The sequence below is a fragment of the Anomalospiza imberbis genome, chromosome 7 (genome assembly GCF_031753505.1).
Source record: "Anomalospiza imberbis isolate Cuckoo-Finch-1a 21T00152 chromosome 7, ASM3175350v1, whole genome shotgun sequence".
NCBI lineage: Eukaryota > Metazoa > Chordata > Aves > Passeriformes > Viduidae > Anomalospiza > Anomalospiza imberbis.
The window spans coordinates 36,180,857-36,198,640 of NC_089687.1; the positions used below are offsets into that span (position 1 = coordinate 36,180,857).

Below are 17,784 nucleotides of genomic sequence, written 5' to 3' on the forward strand. Positions count from 1 at the left end.
TCAGCAGTTCAAGCAACAGTATTTCATTGTCTCTTATCCACATAATGCCAGCTAAATTATATGGCAGCAACAATTTTAGATGGACGTGCAATATCAGGTTTCACTGTTTATCCAGGCAGCTGCTTAACTTCGTGCCTACAAAGTAACCCCCTGAACTCTCTCTCATGTTCAGCGTGTTATTGCTCAAACACTTGGATAAATGGAGGCTTAAAAGAGTTTATTTTTGGCCTAAACACTGAGCTTTAGGCTGCATACCACCAAATTTCTTTAGAAGCCTTGATAGCACAAAGATCAACAGGCTCCGAGCTTTGGTCTGGCTTTGTTAAAATAAAGGAAAAAAAAAACCAAACCCAAACAGTTCCCCCTCTGCCCCCAGGCTGTGCTTGGACAACCCCTTCAAATAATTTGCACAGTCCCCAATATGTAACAAAGCACACAACACTTGTGCTGGAACAGGAGGGAACATTGTGACCTGCATCCTCACAACTGAGTTAATTATTAAGCTTTTTCAGACTAGAAATAAAAGTCCATCAATGTTAAGTAGTAAAGTGGGAACACTTGCACTGGCTCTTCAGCTGAGTAGGCGTTTCCAGAAACCCTAGGATATGGATTATAAAGGAAAAAAAAAAAAACAACAAACCAAAACAAAGGCATTTAGTTAAGCAAACTTCAAATAAATAACGTGCATTTGGGGAAAATTCAAAAGCCAAAGTCCATTTTAACTATGCAAATCTCAAGGCATGGGCTAAATTAGGAGATTCAGTGCTAGAGCACAGCATGAACACCTTGCAGAGGTTGAAAAGCACTCATTCTGTTTCCAGCATGTGGAAATCCTCCCTGCCAGTGCTGTCACAATGTAATTTTTACCCCATTTTGTTTACAAGTTAAAGCAGTTCTGGCTCCCACGATCTTTCTGTACCAATTTCTCAGACTCCCCACTCACGGCCTGATTTTTGATTTTTCATTTCCCAGACAGCTTCTTCCTGCCCCTCCAGTGCCTGACAAACTCCAAACCCACAACATGCAAGACAGGTAAAACCTGCTTCACTGCCAAAAAGAATTTGCTAATTAGCTTTAATCCCATTAAATGAAGTAATAGAATTTTATAGCAATAGAAATCATCTACTAACCCTGCTAGATTTTCTACTCTGGGATGATCCATACACGTCTTCCTCATAACCATTGGTCTGTTATGGAAGGAAAGGAAAAAAAAAAAAAAAGGAAAGACAAAAAAGGAGAGAAGAAAAATTGACATAGACCCCGAAGCGAATTTTTAAGCAAATGCCATCACTTATGAAAGGCAAAGGCAGAGACAGAACTTTTCAAAGATACACCAGGAACAGGAGCAGTGCAGGATTAGATCATGATTTCAAACACAAGGACACGAACATTTGTGTCACTACCTCTAGAACAGCCAAAAATGTCAAGGATACTCCTGCTTGCCCTTTTTGATCCCTTTTTTTGTCTCCCTTTTATTACTGGTCTATATTCAAACATTCTGTGAAGAGAATAGGAGACAAAATGGGGACAAAAAGGAGTTCAGAGACTACAATAAAGGGCATATATCACTACAGCTATTTATACCTCAGGCAGCTGAACACCTAAAAAGCAGCAAATTGTAGTAGAAGAATTAATTCTCTTTGAGAAATCCAGCTTAGTAAACATGCAATGCTGTATAAATTCTCTTCTTTTTGATTTTGAGCATCAAAATTAAACCCAGACAGTGGCCATCTGCCACACCCCAGGATTCTGCAGCAGTCTGAGGGCTAGTAGGAGATTTGGGTGGGCTCAGCTGTCCTCCCTGGTGTCAGGAAGATGTTTTCCCTAAAGGAGGGAAAACAAACAGGCCCTGTAGGACTGTTCCATAAACAAGGTGAGGTGCTTCAAATCCCTATGGCAGCAGTGCTGGGAATACAAGAAAACAATCAGTGACTCAGTCCTGAGTCTGGGAATGTGGTGGTGAAGAAGAGAGGACAGACCCTAAAGTCTCCTCAATCGAGTGCATTAAAAGCTCAGATTTCCCTGGCAATTCACTGTTCTGGTATCACCTCACAACGAGCCCTGGTTTAACACTGAAAACAAGGAAGCTCTCTGTGGATTTGGGGCGGGGGTTTGGGAAATTTAATTAGAATTTCTATTAAAATTAACTTTTGAAGTCTATGTTTCAATGTGTTCCCGAAATGAAAATCCACTAGAACCACTCTGAATCAATTTCCAAGAGAAATATATATCATCTACTATACAGCAGCTTCCATGAAAAATTAAACAAATTAACTTAGAAACCAGTTCAGAGCCAAGCTGGGAAAGCTACTTCTGGGAAAAGCTTAGATTCTCTATTGAAATGCAATACTATCACCCCAAATGGAAGGCAAACATCCAAGTTTCTTTTATTGAAGAACTGATTTTAAATACTGCTGTAGCCTTCTCACACAGCTTGGCTTCTTTCCAGTTTTACCAGGTTGGTTTTTTTTTTTTTTCCAAGCTCCTTGAATTTCTCCAGCGCTTCCCTGAAGAATGGTTAAAATGCATCTCCAGCAGCTGAAGGCAACGCTCTGTGCAGACCAATTACCTCCACCACCCCTTTTATTGCTACACTGAGGACTTGTTTGCCTTTTTCAGCTGTGTAATATTGACTAAACGTAACCTCAGATCACTATCTGAACCATCCTATTACTTTGTAATGGTACCTTCTTTTTTCCAAGATGTGGTATTCCCCATTTGTTTTTACTGTTATTCCATTTTGACAAGTTGTCTCCTGTTTATCATCATTTTTATTTTCACTCTAACCTTGTATGAAACTGCTTTCACTCCCTGCACTTAGCCAGCCAGGCAATACAGACTCCTGAGGAACTGCCTTTCCCTCCTTAAAAAACCCAGATGATGCTGTCTTAGCTGGGAACAGACCAGCTGAGACCCTTCCCAGCTGTCTTGTTCTCTAACAAAGTTATTTTCCAACTGCACATTCCTTTTAAAAGAACGAGATCTGGCCCAAGGTTTCACTTAATGTCACGTAGAGACAGCCAAGAGCCTTACAGTCAATTTACAGTAACATCCTTTATGCCCTTAAATAATTACCCTGCTAAGGACCTCGAGTTGAATTAGCATGATGAATTTTCCACGAGCCCAGGTTAACTGGTTATCACTTCACAGTTCAGGCCCTTCTAAAGGAATCTGCCTCATTTGCCCTGCGCGTCCCACATTTGAGCCTGAAGCCCCAGAGCTGAGGCCGTTTCCCCTGCCCCTCTGACCCATCCTCTCCAGAAACTTCTCCAGTGCATATTTGTGAAGGCAAATGCTCCAGGCAGCTCTTGGAGAGCAGGGTCAGTTTTATCAGACCTTGCTGACCTTTGTTCTAGGCTACGTTTACAGGCAAAGCATCTGACCCTCATGAAAACTGGGACAAATAAAACTGCATACTAGACAGGCTAAAATGACTCAATTTTACTTGTTATCCCTTCTGTGACCCTATTTCTCTCTGTGTTTTCTTCTTGCTTTTGACAGACAAAGGAAACCATTTCACTGCCATTGTGTCCATTTCTTGCAATGTTTTTTTTTACCTTAGGCTGTGGCTCCTGCTCCCTCAGGCTTTCTCAATCCCACAACCAACTTCCAGCCCTCATAAAAATTCTCTGCTTGTTTCCAAGGTAGGAAAGAGCCCCAACCCAGCCTCCACCTGTGATGAGCTAAAGAATAAAGCAGGGATTTATTAAAAGGATCTCCTCAATGGATCCACCTTGGGCAGCACAAGAGCCCAGCCACGGCTACACCCAAGATGAACCAAAATGGTCACAAAATGGACAACTGTCACGGGGTCTCTCACTTTTGTAAGTTCTGCTCCATTTGCATATTGGAGTTAATTGTGCAATTACAGCTTTAGGTTATGAAGTCCCATCCTGCTTTACTCTCTTTATTCTGCCATTGTTTCTGCTCTTGGGCCTGAGATTTGGATCATTTGTCATTGGTCCCCAGCTAGAGAAGGAATTGTTTTGTCTCCCTACTCTGTGAAGAGAGCTCACCATTCCCTGATATGAAGCCCAGACCCACACACTAAAGAACTAAAGAATATGAAAAATATAAAAGCTAAAAGCTGAAGCATCAGTGTCCTCTTTGCCTGCCTGGAATTGCTCCCCATAAGATTCACCCATGACAGGGGGTGGAATGAGATGGGCTTTAAGGGCCCTTGTAACCCAAACCATTTGGGATTCCATGGTATTCTCTCAATATTGCCTATTACAGCTCAAGTTAGGTAGCTCCTGTAAGATTTGGAGTTTTCCCACATGCTCTTTATATACAGCACTGAAATAAGAGTTTGGATTATCCCATATTTTGGAGATGAGCTGATGCTCATTATTCCCTAGAAGTGCTGAGAGTTACGGCATATCCTTGACACTGGGCTGGCAGCTCTCCCACTTGCACACACTCCTTGTCCTGCCACAGTGGGTCTGCAGGCCGAGCCCTCTCTGAGACAGACAAAATACATACTGCTTTGGAGTAGTTCTTCTTTTTGGTCCTCTCACTCTCTAATCCAGCCTGCAGTGGGATGAAGAATGGGGGGTGAGATCAGTGAGTGTGTGCACACCCATGCAGAGCCAGGCATGCACATCCCCATGCAGGAACAGGAGCAGAGCCCAGCTCAGTGAGCACCCAGCAGCTGATCCCCCCTCGGAGTCAAACGCTCAGTTATCAGGGAATATCGCTCAAATGCTGAGAGTGCTGTTAAATTTAGCAGCCGTGCTTCCAATCAGCCACGCTGGCTGGGTGCACTCAATTCACAGGGCTGCCAGCTGTCCATCCTGACTGTATCAATACAGCCGTGCAAACACCCAAACGTGCTGGAACTGTTCTGGGATGTAGGTCACGCACAAATGGATGCGCTGCGCTCCTGATTGGAAATAGCGCCGGGAATGAAGGAGAGGGGAAAAGCAGGAGAATCTATAGAACTGCACTGCCCAGTTTGCTTCCTGTAGACACCAGGACACCTCCAGTTCAACACAAGGCAGCAGGAAATGTTATACTGAGCTCTAATCCTCGTTGCTCCTTTCTGTTCTTTCAGGAGCAGCTTTATCTCCGTGTTTGCAGAGCAAATACTCGCTGTCCAAGCATTGTTATTAATCTGATTTTGTCCTCTAAAGTGAAGGGAACACAAGCTGCAGCTTTGGTAGGCAGTGTGTTTGTCCCGTCACCTTTGCTAGATCTATTTACAGTGAGTTTATGAGAGTTTTATTCCTTTCCAGATCTGTGCTGAAATAAATCCAGATGCATCAGGTCCAACAATGGACAGGCTTTAACAGAGACAGTGTTTTAGGGGAAATCCAAGCCATTCTGCTCTGCCTGTGGTAACTACTGAGCTAAACCTACTCAGATCTCTCTAATCATTTGTCACTTCTCATCTGAACTGTGTCAGAGCAGGAGGAGAGGGAAGTGGCACCCTGACATCACAGACCACAAACTGCCTCAGGATGCTTCCAGATCACCCTGATCTCAGAGCAGTTATCACAACCTGTGTTAGCTTCTTCTTCATGATTAGTTTTTGAACACACACACACACACACAAACACACACTCTGCAACTTGCAGACTATTCTCACCACTGGGTAGGTGCTGGCATATTCCAAATGAGACTGTAAAGGCATGAGAGGAGAGGAAAATCAGAACACAAAGGAAAACACAAATTATGTCAATCAAAGGAACTCCCCAAAAGAAAACAAACAACAAACAAACACAAAAATAGGCAGGGAGATGTAAATCCCAACTAAAGAACTTTGATAATACAGGATTTCTTGCACAAAGGCACAAGTTTGGAAGTTGGTAGGATACAAAACAAGGATACACAAATTAATCATGAGTGATTGATAACACAACAATATTTCATGCTGATGGTGTTGGATTAGAGACAGCCAGCTGAGAAGTGGAAGAACCAGGACAAATGAAACAGAAAAGGGACTGAAGAGAGGCTCATGAGCCCTCAACAAACTCAGGCTGATGTTACTGAGCTAGGAAAATCTGCATGCTGAGCTAGGAAAATCTGCATGATTTGGAATTGAGGTCGCAGAACTCCTGAAACAGGAGTGGCAGGAGCTGTTGATGGGTTCAGGATCATCAGGGAAGCTGCTGAAGAAGCCTCTCCATGGCAGCTGAGGAGCCACAGATACAGCCAAGCCAGGACTCCCTGGATCCCTGGTCCCTGCTTGCAGCACAGTCACGGCTGTGGAGCTTCAGTCCATTTGCTGGCCTGGTCTGATGAATATTTCTGGGGGTTCTGCAGTGTGTAGTGCAGCCTGCTCCACCAGAAGCTCCCCAAAAGCTACTTCAGCACATCTCTGGTGCCTGCAGTCCAGGCATCCACTTCAAAAATATTCCAGGAGAAAAGTCCAGAGTGAAACCCACACAGATCAGTGGGGTGGGGAAGCCCTAGGGAGAAGTGAATGTCTGATATTGGCTCATTTCAGTGAAAACTTCCTGCACAGAAGAGAAGCACAGCTGCAAAGAGGAACCCCTGACACCACCAGCCCCTCACAGAGCAAGGAGCCTGAGTGCCAAAGACAGAAGATGAATTTTCCAAAAATGGCATCCTGCAACGATGGAAGGAGAGCCTTCAAGTATCCAAAAAGACAACATCATTCAGAATTCTCCAAGTCAATTTATAAGCCCTTCTTGGACACAAGGCAACTGTTTCTGATGCTGTCTTCAGGATAAAATAGCTCCAAAGCCAAATGGTACACTAGAACTCAGGTGATTTTTTAAGGTTGATCAAAATTAATGGAGCTTTTGGCGCTGTTATTTTAAAGACAGATGCAGCAAGAGCCAAACCTTCACAGATTAGCCACAGATGTGGTCAAATTACTAAAAGCATCTCCTGTAAATCCACACTGGGAAAGTGTTCAGAGAGGCTGTTTGCAAGGGCCTGGAGTGACAGGAAAGGAAAGAATGGCTTCAAACTGACAAAAAAATAGGTTTAAATTGGGTATTAGGAAGAAATTCTTCCCTGTGAGGGTGGGGAGGCCCTGGCACAGGTTACCCAGAGAAGTTGTGGCTGCTCCCTGGAAATGCTCCAGACCATATTGGATGGGGCTTAGAGCAACCCGGGCTAGTGGAAGGTGTCCCTGCCATGGCAGGGGGTGAAACAAGATGAGTTTTAAGGTCTTTTCCAACTCAAGCCATTATGTGGTTCTATCAATTAATTGTGAATAGAACAACTGGAAGATGTAGAAGGCTAAATTTCAGTTCAGACTGGCAAATATTTATGGCTTCTACAATCCCAGTGACACAAGAATGAAGCAAAGAAACTCTGTCAAAACTTTTCCTGTGCCTGCCAAAATGTCAGTGCATCCACCACTAAATGCTGCTTTTTGGGGACAGGGCCTGTGCAACATCACTGAGAAACACCAGTGTGGAAAGTTTCAGCCCGATCCTTCTGTCAGAGAAGGACATTCCTTGCAGAAGTATGAGGAATCTGGGGCCATCCCACAGAGCAGCTGGAGGCTGCTGTTCACCAGGCCAGCGCTGGTTATCGCAGCCTGAGACTGCTCGGGGGAAAAGGGCCAGAAAAGCTCCTCCAAGGGATGGTGAGGAGGCAGAATGCAGGGCTCCTGCTCTCTAAACCACAGGATCATGTTGCAAAAACACCTCAGAAAGAATCAGTAGTGGATTTCCATGAAGAGAAGATGTTTCAGATGAAGATGTGCTATAAACACAGAGCCAGCGTGTTTGCATCGTGCCACATTACAGCCAGGGATAAACAACCCATTTGTGTTGTCATCACCTTCTAAACAGATAGAACTGATATTTCAACTGAACTAGAGCTCTTTTTCCCCCCCAAGAAACACTTCCATATGTCAAAATTTAACCCTAAGTAAAATAAACACTGTTTTTCATATTCTGCTGTGCAGAGAGGCTTTTCTTCACCGAATCTTTGGAGTTTTGAGGCATCTCCTAGCTCTGAAAAGCACTCAAGTTTGTTATCTTGAGGAAAAAAGGTTTTAACAGCATTTCATTAGTAGCAATAAGGATTCCACTAAAAAGGGAACAAGGCAGTACTTTATATTTTTAAGCACATTTTGTGCAATTTTACAGTGGGATCCCCGAGAAGGCTCTGCAGCATAATTGTTTTTTTTTTTTTTTTAATGAGTCTTTTAGACAGTATGTAAAAACAGAGTTAAGGTTTATATAAATGTGTGCTATCTGGGAAAATACTGTCTGGACGTTTTGAGGAAAAAACTGTTTGAACTTTTCCTACAGATGAGTACTCAGTGCTTTACTAATCCTGCCCTCTACAAAACTCAGGCCTGCAGATGATTTTCAAGTATTTCTAAAGCATTTTTTAAAGTAAGTAACCAGTGATAGGACCTAAGGGAACAGCTGGAGCTGGGTCAGAAGGATTTTTGGGTCAGGTATCAGGGAAAGGTTCTTCCCCCAGCAGGGGCTGGGCACTGCCCAAGGAATGGGCACGGCTCCGAAGCTGCCAGAGCTCCAGGAGAGTTTGGACAAGGCTTTCAGGATGTCAGGGTGGGATTGTTGGGGTGTCTCTGCAGGGACAGGAGCTGGATCAATGATCCTTGTGGGTCCCTTCCAGGTCAGGCCATTCTGTTATTTTATGAGTATTCACCTGCAATTCCAAAGCGCCCAACACTTATTTCCGCTGATCAATCACTTCTGGTTTCCTGAGCTAATAAACACTGAACCCACCAGCACTTCCCATTCCCAAATTTCCAGTTTCAGGAGTGGAACAGGGGAGCTCACAAGGTGCATGCAGACACCAATGTCTTGGCAAAGTCCTTCCTGCAAGAGTGAAGAGCAGTGACCACAAAGGGTCCTGCACAGGGCACACACTGGAGACAATCAGTGATCCACTTGAAAAAACCCAACATGGAACACGTCCAGGACAGTCCCCTGAGAGTGTGGGGGCACAGGGGGACAGTGACACCCATACACAGACATGCACACAGAGGTTGCACAGTTTACCAACCCTCAGGCTTCCACGGCTACCCACTGACATGCGCTCATCTTCATCCGAAGCCTAGCAAGAGAAAGCGTAGAGACAAAAAAACAGTGAAAAGAACACAGGTAACAGGCGCTGAGGCAAATGCTGATGGCTTTGATGGGACAGGAGGAAGGGAAAGATGCACAAACTCAATGTTTTTAAAAAATAATTGCACTGAAAGTATAAGCAGAAAGCAAATGAAATCATACCCTGCCCAAGAAACAGTCAAGCATTTTACTGTAGGGTGAAGGAGGAGCTTGTTCAGGTGTTCCCTGCTCTATGCTCTTGGCCCTTTAACAAACATTAAACACTCCTAACAGGTTATTTCCCCACTTTCCACCCCCTTTATTCTGGCACATTTGCAAAAGCTCCCTGGAGTGACTGGGGAGAGGGCAGAGAAGTCAGGAAGTGGCTTTGGGGTTTCCACTTGCTGGGGGTGGCAGGAGCTTGTTTTGGTTCCTTTTCTTTTGAGAAGGAAGTGCCTTACACACGTCTGTTTTCTTAATCTGTAGCATCTGGCTGAACAGAAAAAGCAAAAGTAGGTACTGACCGAGGCGTTTCTTCGGGCTCTACGGGAATAACGCTCACTGTCTTCCTACCAAAGCAGCAGAGAGAAAACAGAGGGAGGCGTTGAGAGGACAAACACAGCAACAGAGCCTTCCAGAAACACACAGTGAACTCCAGGCACGCTTAGGAGCCAGAAAAATTAAACCAAACAACATGAGGTGACACCCTGTCAAAGCAGAAAAACCCTTCCTCCCTCCGCTGAGACCCCAAATTTCCTCTCCGCTACGCAGCCTCTGTGACACTGGAGACGCCATCAAGATGTTTTACATTTCAACAAGCTGGTTTTAAAAATTGTTTTGCCACTGAATTTAGAAACAACAGTAGAAAACAGAAAGGGTTTCAACATTGTAATCAACAGATTGTCACAGGTGAGCTGATTTCCAAGCAAGGGAACTGCCATAAGGTGGAGTTATGCTTATCCAGCATGGATTTGAGGAGACTCAGTGTGAGTCTGGGGTGGGTGGGTGGTCCATGCAGACCAGTATTTACTGATTAATTATCAAAGACCGAGGAATTTGGGGAGTTTGGGAAGTTACCTTCCACACTGGAAGCCAGCTGTTCAGTTTTGCCTTTTCCAGTGTGCGCTACTCAGCTTTGCAGGGCAAGGCCACAGCTTTCAGCTGTCATCGCTACGAACTGGTTTCATAAACTTAGGGTTGAAAGACATTTGAAACCAGTGACTTCCAGCCCATTAGCAACTTCTTCATCTCATATCACAGGTGTTAAAACAGTCACATGCTGCTAGTGGCCAAGTCTGCAGCTGGTATTCACTGGTTTTAGCAAATTCTAAAATCCAGGACAGGGTACTATTGAAAAAAGGTAGGATTGCCACCATAGCAGTAATAATTCCTCTGAGGGATTCCCCTGGGCCAGTAAGTGCTAAGGGAAATGAAACAGCAAGAGTGAAACTTGCCCACAATTTACCTGAAGGCAGATTTAAGAAGACTCAAGTGGTGATGAAACCCACAAAAAGTAAAATGAGCACAAATAGTCCCTGTATCCCAAGGGGCTTTAACAGGTTTTTTATCCTAATCTAATCTTCCAGTGATAGTGTGGACACAGATCTGTAAAAAGAGACAGCTCTAACCCAGTCCTTGCCAGCTTTAAGCTGATCAAAACTCACATTTCAGTTGGAAAAGCAAGACTGTGGGATTGCTTGGAGCAAAACTCACACTCCCAATGCATGAAAATACCTACTTGGAGGGATCTCAAACTCTACGAACTACATAGAACTGCAACACACAAAAGTTGTTGAGCTACGTTGATCAAGTCCTACCATCCATTGCTCGATGTCTCCCCACTTAGTATCCAGCCCATAATATTTCTACAGACAGAAAAGGGAAAAAAATCAGAATTTAGATGAGAAAAGCAAACACAGAACATTTAGACATGCACTGCCAGGCCTTGGCCAAGCCACACAGCTCCATATGAACGAGCCAGTGAGAGCTGTGCCGCGTGGCACCGGAGCCCTCCGCAGCGAGCGCTTGGGAAAAGCTGCCTGGAAAGGGGAAAGGGGAGTTTGGGCATGACCAAGGTGCTCAGCAGCTTCTTCTCCCTCAGCACTGCAAAACCCTCTGTGCTGGGGGACAGGAGCAAGGAGAGTAATGAGTCTTGAATTCCTGACCCAGTTAAGTCAAGACTCATTACAAGGGAGGCGAGCACAGGACACTTCCAGGATGAAAATTGCTGTCAAATCATGTTTCCCATAAAGGTTTGTCAAACTGGGCAGACAAGTTGGATACAACTCATCTCTGGGCACCCTGATTTGCTGGATTAGAGCTCCACAGAGCTTCTTTCAGAGCACCAGGCTTTTTGCCTACGTTTGACCCACCTGGCAGCAGTGGCAGCACCAGCAGAGGTACAAGAGGACAAGATCCACCAATGCAGGTGAAGACAACACTGGGAACTTCCCAATGAACTTGAATTTCCTCCAGGCAGCAAGTTGTTCAAAGATCCACAGGTTTAATGGGACTTTTCTTCCTCCCCAAACAAGCCTGTCGAATCTGGTCTCAGGAATTTTGCATTTTTAATGGTGCCCATTAAAATGATTCCCGTGTGCATTAAAATCACTGGCCTAAAGTGCAGCAAGAGGCAAATGGAAATTCTGCTTAATTAAGGGAGAATAATACGTATTTTAGAGCTTTCTTACAGGCTTGAGGAGGCAGGAGTATCAACAGCCAAAACCTTAGGAAATTATTTTCAACAAAAATCAGAAACCTGTTCTGTATTGCACTCTGGTTTTAGCACTCATTCAATGGTATTAATGTAATTTTATTTTCACCCTTAAAGTCTCATTTGCTATTTACTGATAAACCAAACCAAACAGCTGCACATTCTTCAGTGCTGTATTACTTTATTCCCACTTCAGATTCATAACCCATGCACCAGCTTGTTACAAAAGTAACTGTTATGCACATCTCGGCCTGAGAATGACCCCTGAAAATTCCATGAACTCCCAGAGCTGTGTACAAGACGAGAACCTACAGATTATATGCTTTGTAGTAAAGCAGGTCAGGTAAAGCCTTATTAGAGGCTTTTTAGCCATTAACAAACCGAGAACATTTCCTAACACTAGACATCAATTTAAAAAACTGAAACACACTATTAAAATGGAGAATCCTTTTTCACACATAGGAAGGATCCATAAAGACCCTTGTAATTTTTTTAGGGTTTACTGCTTCCTTTTCATGCCCTCCCATTGTCTGACATGAATTCAGCCTTGCAAAAGGCAGATAAGGAAACAGCCCTTACAAGACTTGCTGTGTCACAGTTTAAGTTCCACTTACAGGCTTTTCCTTCTCCATTTCAAATTGTTTAGCTATGTGCTTAACATCCCCTGAAGAAAAATCTTAATGAATGAGACTGCCCAGAGACTATTTTAATTTATAATCTTTTAAAGAGCACTTGTCATACTGGACTGAACTGGCAGCTTTTGAGCTCTCAAGCATTTTGACCCCTCACAGCCAATTCTCTCAGTTCTTCCTTCTACACCAACTCTTCTGTTCTGCCCCCAGGGGCCTGATTGAAGGGGTTGAAGGAGGAAATGCTGCTTTTCCATTCATTTAGGTTTCAGTTAGAGGCCCTTGCTGGACTCAGGTTCCCTTCTACTTTGAAAGGTGATATTAATTAAATAATTAATGTTGTTAATACCATTGAGAGAGAATTCCAGATGCCATGTGCTCACTGAGTGCCAGTGAAACTGCTGGACTCGCAAACTTGCCATGGGATGTTGGGAGGATAACCCACTTATTTCCTCATCCATGTCAGGACACCAACAGTAAACAACCTCCTGGGCTCCCACGGGGCTGCTTTTGCACCAGAAGGTTAAATTAGTTCCCATAAAGAAGATTAATAACGAGCCTGTTGATCCATGGGCAGACATTGAGTCACTCAGCGTGTAGTCAACTCCAGAAATAAAACCAGGAGTGAGAGAGACTTGTAGCCAAACTGATAGGGTCAGAATTAAATACCAGAGCACATGATTTGAGCAGCTCTCCTCATATACATACACACTCAAAGAGAACAGCACTCCCAAGAAGCACATGCAGGGCTGGGGCAAGTTTTGAAACATGCAGTTAGGGCAGCTGGAGTGCCAGAACAAAACCAAGCACACTGTGGTTTAGGGAGACATTCATCACTCAGCAAGCAATAAAAACATCTCAGGGAAAAAAAAAAAGAGAAATATTCAATAAGGTAGAAAATGGCAGGCTTGAAGAAAAATGTGCTTTCTCCCTCCCTGTACAAATTCTTGGGAGTTATTTCTGTGTCTAGGTGCCACTCAGTTCACATGCTGAAAGTGTAGAACAGCCAGGCTGTTATACTCAGTTATTTTCAGATGTCTGGCTGTTATTTCAGCCAGAGGTCACGACACAAACCCCAAAATCTCTGTTTCTACATAGCAAGGAACCTCAGAGCTACTGTTACCATCCTCTTTGCCATGATCATGGAAAGGAAATTGGGAAGAGGGAAGAGATCATGACTTTAAACTGAGATGAGAGAGGATTAAACAATATAAAATCACTTTTAACGTGTGGGTGCCGTTGGAAGGAAGGCCGTACAGTTTATTTACCCAAGGGTTATGAATTCAAATACAGCATCCCTGATTTCCTTCAGTGACTTTGTGCAAATAAAGTCATCTGAAAGTCATTCTTCCTGCTGGCACCTGTTAAATGCTTGCCCAGCCTGAAACATTCCAGTGATTTTCTTGGCCTTCAGCACACGGAACAGAGGTGACACACAGGCCCTCGGTGACACAGGGAGCCTCCTGTGACCCTGCTTTGCCAAGTCACTTCTCTCTCATTGCTTATTCTTTGCCAAACAGGCTGTAGAAAAAAATCACATTAAGTGCCTGACCAGATACCGTACATGGGTCATCTTCCCCCACTCCCCTTGACTGTCCAGACCACAAGATTATGGGAGGGGAGGGCAGAACGACATGGAAATTTACAGCATGCTGGGCATCTCCCACTCTTTAGAGGATTTCTGAGGTTGGGCTCGAGGATCTTGAGGGTCTTTTGCCACCTAAATGGCTGTGTGGTTGTGAAATTGTAGCAAGACTCACAGGGTGGGAAGGCATGCAAACAAGAAGGAAAGCGAGCAAGCCCTACCTTCTGCACCTGATAGATCTGGGGGGAAAGGGAGAGGAAAGAGACAAGGAACAAAGCTAGCATGAATGATGGATACACAGCAGTGCTCCACGGCTTATTCTGGAGGGAAAAAACAGCATTTACAGAGAAAATACAGCAGAACATCAATTCAGAGAAGAGCACAGCAAAGCCCTGTGGCTTTAGGTAGGACAAAAGCAGTGTTTGCATCTTAGGCCTCCTCCATGTGACCACCTAGAACACAGAATTCCTGTTCCCATTCCCACCAGGCTCTGGGGTGCACATGGGACATTTTATCCCCAGGCTTTGCACCAGGCCAGAGCCCAGCCCAGCTGTGAGCCAGGACCTCTCATTTTTCCAGCCTTCCCTCTGCAACAGGAATGGATGCCCAGATATTCATCTGGGACGAGTCGTGAATCTGCCACCACAATAAAAGCAAACAGCATTAACTACAGACCAATTGTTCCTCTTTGAAGGACAGAATTTGTCCTTGAGGGATGAAGCACAGTTACAAAAGCATCAACCCCACACACCTCTCACCTGTGCACAGCACAGTGCCAGTGTGTGAAAATTCCTGGAAAATTCCTTGCACGTATATTGCTGGCCTTAAAGGATCCCTGCAGGTTGCTCTATCAATTTTTAATGTTTCTGTGAAACCTCACACTATTTTCAGGCTTTAATAAATGCCCTGCTGGCACTGTTGTTCTGTAGTCTTGGAGCACTTTGACAATACACAAAACCTTTACAGCCACTCTGCTGCATCTGAATTTTGTGTTCTTCGAGAACTGCCCTTGACTGATGAGCTTTGTGAATCCACATGAAAACAGAAAACATGCTTTTTCTCACACCTTTCCTAAAACCAGAAGCGTTTCTGGGTTCAGAAAAAAATAACCCTAAAGAACCCTTCGTGTTCAAAACCACCTGGCTGACTGCACAATCCTCTGGTGGCATGGTAGTCAAGTCTCCCAGATTTTGGGGTATTTGGAGGATCCCTGCCATTCACTGCTCTCAGGGATACCTCATGGGAATCCAGATCCCAGTGCTGGGAAGCAAAGCTTATGTCTCTCAATCCCTGCCCTCCTGATCAGGTTCCCCTTCACAAAGGACAACTGCACAACCCAGATTAATGCCTTGGCAGCTTTAATTCCCATTCCAGCAAGCACAGGAGGGAAAGTTAGGACCCATTTAAAAACCAGCATTCCCACCACACAAGTAACCACCCCATTTCCCTTTCCCTAAGAAAGCCATGAAGAAGAAAATGACCTGGGCCCTCCCACAAGGCTGCACACAATTCCAGTCTCTGGCTTCTCCATGGCACACTCAGAGTGCCTTTCATCCACTCACAGGAGCCAAACACCACAGGTTCAAATGTGGCAATTACCACACAGCTGATTAACCTCAAAGCTTTAACTTTTCCATGCTGTTTTTTTCACCCAGTCCTCGAGGCATCTCCATGGAATCCTTATTTTCCAAAGCCCAGTGCTTCAGGCTTGGCACAGCAGGTATTCCCTGCTGAGTCCAAAGCAAGGCACGCACAGAGCCTCGTGCCCGGGACCCAAATTGCCAATGGACAAGATAACAACGGGGCCCTTGTTCAGGCCAGGCACCGTGGAGGGAGGTGGGGAGGCCTCAGGGATAAAGCCAAGTGCTAACTATTCTATATCTATATCATCTCTATCTATATCTAACTATTCCAGCTTTTAATAAAACCTGGAGTTTTGGAGGAACTCATCAGCCAACAAGCATTACAACAGCTCTGCTCCAAAGTGACTGATCCCTCAGCAATGCACGAGGGAAAGGTGCCCCTGTCCATGGCAGGGAGGTTGGAATCAGGGGATTTTTAAGGTTTTTTCCAACCCAAGCCGTTTTAGGATTCTGTGATGACATTGTCCCCTTTAGAAAATGTGGTACAAGAGAAAACATACACTTTTAAACAATCACCTCTGTTGCAGATGTGTCCCCCCCAAAAAAGAGTCAGTACACATCTATGCAGTCAAATGCTTTAAAGAGCAGTTTCCTGTATTAGGGTATGACCAAAAAACCCAAATATGTTTCATCCACAGTATTAACAGCAGACAGCTTTCCTGATTTCCTCATCAAAGGAGGTTGCCCACAAAAACAAAGTTTTTCATAGAAGTAGGTTTAAAACTGGACAGAAAAAGCCAGTGTTACATGGTAGCAGAAGAGTCTTCTAAAAACATCATCTACATCATCCCTCTCCAAATTTTCCTGTGCATCTTCACACTGAGTGTATAAGACACAGATTAACCACCACAAACCTCCTTAATTTCTTCCCTGCTTATGTAAGCACCAAGTTTCATAGTCAGTCTCACCCCTTCCCATTCCAGCCACAAGAATCTGTTTTCCTTTTTTTTTTTTTTTACTAGAAAGCATTGGTAGTGTGTTTTATTCCAAAGAAATATGAATCCAAAGGGGGAAAAGTATGTGCAAGTGAGGTAAGGAAGGAATTTACAAAACAGCCAAGGCAAGTTTCATGCTGTGCCCTTAAAGCAAGTGCTGCAAATGAAGGCAGGAGACCAGCACAGTGCACTTGCCTTGAACTAGAAGTACAGGCTCATCTGCTGTGTGAACTGGCAGGGAAGAATCTTATCCCACCGATTAAGGAGTGGGAGGAGATCAGTCTCTTTTCACTTCAGGCACTAATATCAGCTTACACTGTGGTCTCCAAGTGTCAGCCCTTGAAGAGACATTTAAAGCCTTGCCAGCAGAACACACAGAAGGCACTCCTACAGAAGGCATTCTCTACAATTAGCCCTACTGCTGCAGCTTTTATGTGTGTCAAAACTGTTACTGTTAAATATTGCTCGGGAAAAAAAAAGGGTTTAATACATTTCAGGTCAAACTTCTGAGAGAAAAAATAAATGCACAGGGAAAAAAAAATCTTCCTCCAATTTTACCTTGTAGCCCCATGAGAATTAACAAATTGTTACTCAAAAAAACTGGGCTGCCCACTCCTGGCTTGCTCTTCTGCATGAATTAACAATAAATACCTGAGTGCACACAGGAATTTGTCTCAGGACCAGGCACAGCTCAACAGTACAAGCCAAAGGGATTGGTCTCAGACTCTGCAGCTGGAAACCAAATGTTTCAAAAGCATGGCAGCATGGCATGGTAAACCAGGACCCATCACTGCTCTGACTCCCACCAGGGGTGGGAAAACAGGGAAGGGAGGAAATACCATGTATTTTAATTGTCATTCCAGCTCAGAACAGGCCCTGGCAATGAGAGCTGCCCTGCACTCACTGAAGTGAGGAAGCAAACCAGAGAATTTAACCAGACCTCCAGATTAATTATTTACATCTTAGGTGGGTAGCAACAACAAAGCAGCTCTGAATGAGAAGTCAGAAGCATTCAAGCTGTAACACTTGTCAGACCTCTGCCTTTCCTAAAGGCTCATCACCAAGAACACATTCTCTAATAAACATATACATTGATCCACATCTCTGTGATTCAAGAGTGACCAATACCCTTATCTTCAGAGGGACTCCCCATGTCCTGGGCTGATCCCAGTGTGGGCAGCAGGAAAGGGGGAATTCTGCCCCTCTGCCCTGCTCAGGTGAGACTCCCACCTGCAGAGCTGCCTCAACCCTGGGGCCCAGCACAGGAAGGACCT

At 44.4% G+C, this 17,784-nt stretch overlaps 1 protein-coding gene across 39 annotated transcripts in view; it reads right to left on the reverse strand.

Moving 5' to 3' along the window:
- The window catches only part of LRRFIP1 (LRR binding FLII interacting protein 1), a 104,946-nt gene that overhangs the window by 39,265 nt on the left and 47,897 nt on the right, over positions 1–17,784 (reverse strand). For 11 of the 39 annotated variants that reach the window (XM_068196642.1, XM_068196643.1, XM_068196622.1 and 8 more), the window contains exons 3-9: positions 14,154–14,171; positions 10,823–10,870; positions 9,530–9,574; positions 8,965–9,015; positions 5,588–5,620; positions 4,483–4,530; positions 1,131–1,187 (exon numbers count right to left, since the gene is read on the reverse strand). The exons of 7 other annotated variants lie outside the window; for them this stretch is intronic. In XM_068196642.1, coding sequence (XP_068052743.1) covers positions 1,131–1,187; positions 4,483–4,530; positions 5,588–5,620; positions 8,965–9,015; positions 9,530–9,574; positions 10,823–10,870; positions 14,154–14,171 — 300 coding nt within the window. The remainder of the gene's footprint in view (positions 1–1,130; positions 1,188–4,482; positions 4,531–5,587; positions 5,621–8,964; positions 9,016–9,529; positions 9,575–10,822; positions 10,871–14,153; positions 14,172–17,784) is intronic. 21 more of the 39 variants (XM_068196644.1, XM_068196629.1, XM_068196620.1 and 18 more) reach the window with 11 other exon arrangements.